Source organism: Cornus florida, unplaced genomic scaffold (assembly GCF_030987335.1).
Source record: "Cornus florida cultivar Cherokee Brave unplaced genomic scaffold, ASM3098733v1 CherokeeBrave_3.0.0_Hap2_Chr06, whole genome shotgun sequence".
NCBI classification, from domain to species: Eukaryota; Viridiplantae; Streptophyta; class Magnoliopsida; order Cornales; family Cornaceae; genus Cornus; species Cornus florida.
This window is the reverse complement of record NW_026775576.1, coordinates 29,463,477-29,468,466: the sequence shown is the minus strand read 5'-3', so window position 1 is coordinate 29,468,466 and position 4,990 is coordinate 29,463,477. Positions and strand designations below refer to the sequence as shown.

Sequence of the window (4,990 nt, the reverse complement as noted above, 5' to 3'; positions counted from 1 at the left end):
GGTAATAAAAACATTTTGGGCAAATAAAAACATTTTGCCCTTCATCAAAAAAAAATTTTATTCGCCCAAAATGTTTTTATAAGAGGTCGGATACCACCATCTTCATCAAAAATTTAAAATATACTCTCTATGGTATGCAAATAGATTGTATAACCCCCGATAGGTTCACAGAAGTTCACGGTATTTAATTTTGGGCGAATAAAAACATTTTGTTAGTAGAGCGTCTAAATGACTAAAGGGCACTTTTGTATTTGACAAAGAAAAGGTGAAAAACAAACGAAATGTAAAATGACAAAAGTACCCAAGCGAAAACGACACCATGAGGGAAATGGTGGTTATATTGTAAAACGGGGCAAGGACATTTTTGTAAAACAAAAAGAATAGTTTAGGGATTTTTGTACTAAATATAGGCATGTGTGATGCACATGACCACTTTAAATGAGGTTTTTTTGACCACTTTAAATGAGGTTTTTTTGACAGATTTTACAAATTAAGCCTTTATTTGCCTTTTTTTTTTTTTTTGGAAAACTTAATAGAGTTATATACCCAAAACAAACTGTAAGACATAGGAGATGTTATTTGCCAAAATTTAAAATAATTGGGGTGTTTTTTTACGCTTTACCCTAGAAGATATATGCTACTTGCATAGTAATGGATCTTTGTGATAATTAAGAACCATGATGAGGTATCTTGATGCAATTCTAGAAAAAGAGTATTTCAGTGAAAAGTAACAAAGCCACTTGCCATGGAATTAGAACCGAAGTCTAATTATAATATCAAAAACAATCAATAATATCTCAATCAAACAAGAGAATTTCAATATAGAGCATATAATAGCCACTGAAATTGAGTTAACTACTAGGTGTTTTCAATTCAACCATGTATATATATTCTCCTCTTGTAGACGCAATGAATTGCTCATAGTCTCCTGTCATCACCTTGAATTTTATAGTCTCTGGCCATGGTGGTTTTTATATGATATCCTGTAGAAACAATTGAGCAAAACCAATGTCTAATTCAACCCAAAATATATATATATATATATATAAATCATCAAAATCTAATAGTATATAAAGGAAAGAGTACATGAAGGCATACCAAATGGATGACAAAGTAGTAGAGTCCTTGCTTATTCATTAATGGTGAGAATTAGAAGCAGCGCAGAAAGGCTCATCATCACCATGAATTCGTGCTGGAACTTGAAACCCAAAATGCCCTTCTGAGGCAAATCTGTTGCTGGAGATGGAAGATTGGTTTATCTCCGGCGCATTGTGATGCTCCGGTGAGGCAATTGGCGGGTCATCCCAAGCACGAAACGAGGGCCAAAAACTGGACTGAAGGGCTCTCCTTTGAGAAAATGGTGCTGAGTTTTGACAAAGCAAAGACTGTTGTGGCATTGTGTGAGAATTGAAGCCGTCATTCCAAGCCACCATTCGCGGATAATTGGACTCGAAAGTCACCGGAGCTGAACCCGAAAAGAGGGTCTGATCAACTGAAGTTGTGTGGCTCGCAGTGGGGTCTTGTAAAGTGTGGAGAGAGAGGCAGAGATCTCCAGTCTGGATTGTGGCTCTTGACATTACATCATGTGGGTAGTTGTGAAAATTCATCGATGAAGTCCCAGAACTTGTGGGCAAAAACAATTTCATTGTATCGATTGATATGGGTAGATTTGGGGAAGTGTTAATTGGGTTCTCACTCAATTGTCTGTGAAGCTGCAACTCATTCTCGGAATAAGATTGTGGTTGTGCCATTCCACTAGAGCCTGCGTTAGTGTCTGCATTGGGGGTCGGTGTTATATCATTTGGGTTCCATGGAGGTAGCTCGGCGAGCTTGTCAATGGCGTTTTTCGCCTTGTTGATGAGCCAATCTACGGCTTTGCTGGGCCGGTCATAGCCTAACCGGTCCTGCACATCGTAGAACTGAATTGCAGTGTTAGCCGATAACCGTACCCTCCTGTCTCTGGGACCTTTTGCAGTGTAGACCTTGCTGTGCCGGTCTTTCTTGCCGGTGGATCGGAGAATGTGGCCTCCTTCGACTTGTACTATCTCTCCTCCTCCTCCTCCACTGCTCTTCATTCCCATTATTAATGGTTTGGTCCAAAGCTTGGTGATGAAAGTGTTGATAGTACTTGTTGTAGTGCCTTCACTTTGTTCTTCAAGTGACCGTTGATCTTCTCTATCTTGGTGCAGATAATTCCTCTCAGAATCCAGATTCAGACCCTCACTTTGTTCTTCAAGTGACCGTTGATCTTCTCTATCTTGGTGCAGATAATTCCTCTCAGAATCCAGATTCAGACCCCCCCCCCCCCCCCCCCCCCCCCTGAATTTCCTCTCTCAATGCTCAATAATGTTTTGCAGCTCTGTATGTGTGTGTGTGTGTGTCAACTTTTACAACTTGCTGAGGTTGCTTCTGGCTTCTTGTTCACGATATCCAACTGTCACCCAATCTGAAACCTGATACTTCTGCTACTGCTGATCCCAAAAAAAAATATCCTGCCAACAAACTCTACACATCCAATAGCCCGGTGACACCTCCAAATCCAATTGAAAATACAAAAGATACCCACATGCTACCAATCAATTGTTTCACCAAAAACAGAAGATAAATATATGTTCACATATATATATATATATATATATATATATATATATAAGCACAAATTCAAAAAAGTAATACTAGAATGGGAATCACTCTGAATACAGAACTAGGCTATCCCCACCACACAAAGAGAACCAAAAAGTAGTGAGCATTGAATTTTGATTGAGACTTAGGAGGGTTTTTGGTAAATAATTGGTTTTGTACTTTTGGTTACTGGTGTAGGGATTTTAGAGAATGCAACAGATAGGCTGAAGAAATGGGTGGCACATTTAATGTGTGGATAAATGATATCTTGGCACATGAGAGCTGTTTGTTTGAATCTTCTGCAACACTACTTCTTTGCAAAAGATATAAAAATGCCTCTGCTATTAGTGATAGAGCTATCTTTTTGGTAGGTCTCAATTCTTTAGTGTGTAGGGTCAATTCTTAACATACATTGGTCCGAACAAACTATGATAATGAGACTATGGTTTATGAAAGGGTAACTGAGTGGGCCCACCCCCCACCCACTCAAATTGAAAGTTTGATAATGGTCTCTAACAGCTTTTCTGGTTTCTTTGCTAGCATGTTGTACTTTTGTAGTCTCACTGAAAAGTAGTGCAGTTTTACTAAAAAGAAATCACAAACGTGCTTCACTTTGGTTGCACTTTTCCTACCTCTTTATTTATTTATTTATTATTATTATTATTATTATTTTTCTCTTTTGGATAATTACATTGACACTCCTTTAAAATTTTGGTCAATGTCATTCAAATGTTGGTCAATAACTTTTTTAACAACGGCACATCTATACTTTCAAATGTCATATTTGCCCTATATTATTTAATTTATAAAACATCAACTTTGTTAATTGACGAAACTACCCTTATCATTAAACATCTTTCTTTACCCTAATCTCTAACTTTTTGTTTTTTTTCATTTGAGTACCTAGTCGCCGACACTCCCTCTCTCTCATTTCCTCTTTTTAACTATGTTAGTTTATTTTTTATTTTTTTTGGGTAAATTGCTCCAGTAATACCCCTATATTTTAAGGGTTTTAGTTTAATTAAATTAATTGTCTTATTTGATTGTTTGGTTATTTTGTTTATTTGAATTGTTTAATTGTTTATTGTTTAATTATTTATTTATTTGTTGAATTGAATTATTTAATTGTTTATGAGCTAATTGTTTAATTGTTAATTTGTTTGTCTAATTGATTAGGTGTAGTAATTGATTATTTATTTAAATTGTTAGTTGTTAGGTTTATCTTATTTGTTTATTATTTAGAAGAAATGGATTGGGTTATTAGTACTTGGGCCAAAAGTGGTCTTGAATTGTGAAGGAGAAGGCCTAGATGGCTAATTAAGCTTAAAGGCCCATGAGTAAGCGATGTATATATATACACATCAGTGTATATATTTCTTTGGGTGTCTTCTATATTATACGAATATTGTAAATTATATTATTATTATTATTACTATATAAATTTTATTTTGTAGTCAGACTTGTTATAGGATTAGGTTTAGTTAGTTGGGTGTGAGTATTATATATATATAGTTATCGAAGAGAGGGTTTTACGTGAGTTGCAAAAGAGAGGCAGAGAGAGAGAGAGACGCAAAGAGAGAGAGAAGGAGGTTGTGTGGGTAGTAACCGGATTGAAAAGAGTAGACAACGACAACCCAAAGGCTGCCGGCACTGGAGGAGAAGACAGGAGACATTGTAGTTTGATTTTAAATCCGAAAATCCAAAGGCAAGTTCTTTTCTACTCTTCTCCTTAGCAACTATAAACTTTACACCTTTAGCTTGACTTTAAGATCTTAAAACGAAGAATTAAAAACTATTTAATGCTATAATTTGAGTTGTATCGTATTTTGTATATATATATATGTGTGTGTGTGTGCGTGTGTATATTGCTAAATCTTGTAATTTCACATTCTAAATCCTTTTTCTAATTGCTATAAACTTGTATTTATGTAGTATATGAGTTAGGGGAGTCAATTACAAGTTTGAAAATCTGTTGTTGCGAAGCAGCACTCAAGCATTATGATTTGCGCTCTAGCCCTGGGCAGTGCTTGAGCACTATGATTTGCGCTTTAGCCCTAGGCAGTGCTCGAGCACTAAGGATTTGTGCTCGAGCACTGGGCAGGGCTCGAGCACAGCCCTGGGACTAGAATTTCGTTAAAAACTTCCCCGAATAACCCCCAAACTGACTTGTGAGGTTTTGAACATATCCTCAAGCTTCAGGAACAGCGCAATAGGTTTTAAATGCATGAAATTGTATTATATTCTTCGAGATTGGATGAAAAATATTTGAACCAACTAATAAGTTGTGAATTAATCTTTTATGATATTTAAATTGTTTAATTAAATGCATAAACCTGATTTATAATTATAATCTTGTATGTTGGTGTAC

At 36.0% G+C, this 4,990-nt stretch overlaps 1 protein-coding gene across 1 annotated transcript; it reads right to left on the bottom strand.

Moving 5' to 3' along the window:
• Positions 1–706: 706 nt before the first annotated feature.
• LOC132311258 (transcription factor TCP4-like) lies at positions 707–2,288 on the bottom strand. The gene is made up of 2 exons (XM_059809095.1): positions 1,099–2,288; positions 707–983 (listed from the first exon to the last, which is right to left on the bottom strand). The coding sequence occupies exon 1, from the start codon at positions 2,079–2,081 to the stop codon at positions 1,137–1,139; it is 945 nt and encodes a 314-aa protein (XP_059665078.1). The 5' UTR covers positions 2,082–2,288; the 3' UTR covers positions 707–983; positions 1,099–1,136.
• Positions 2,289–4,990: the final 2,702 nt, after the last annotated feature.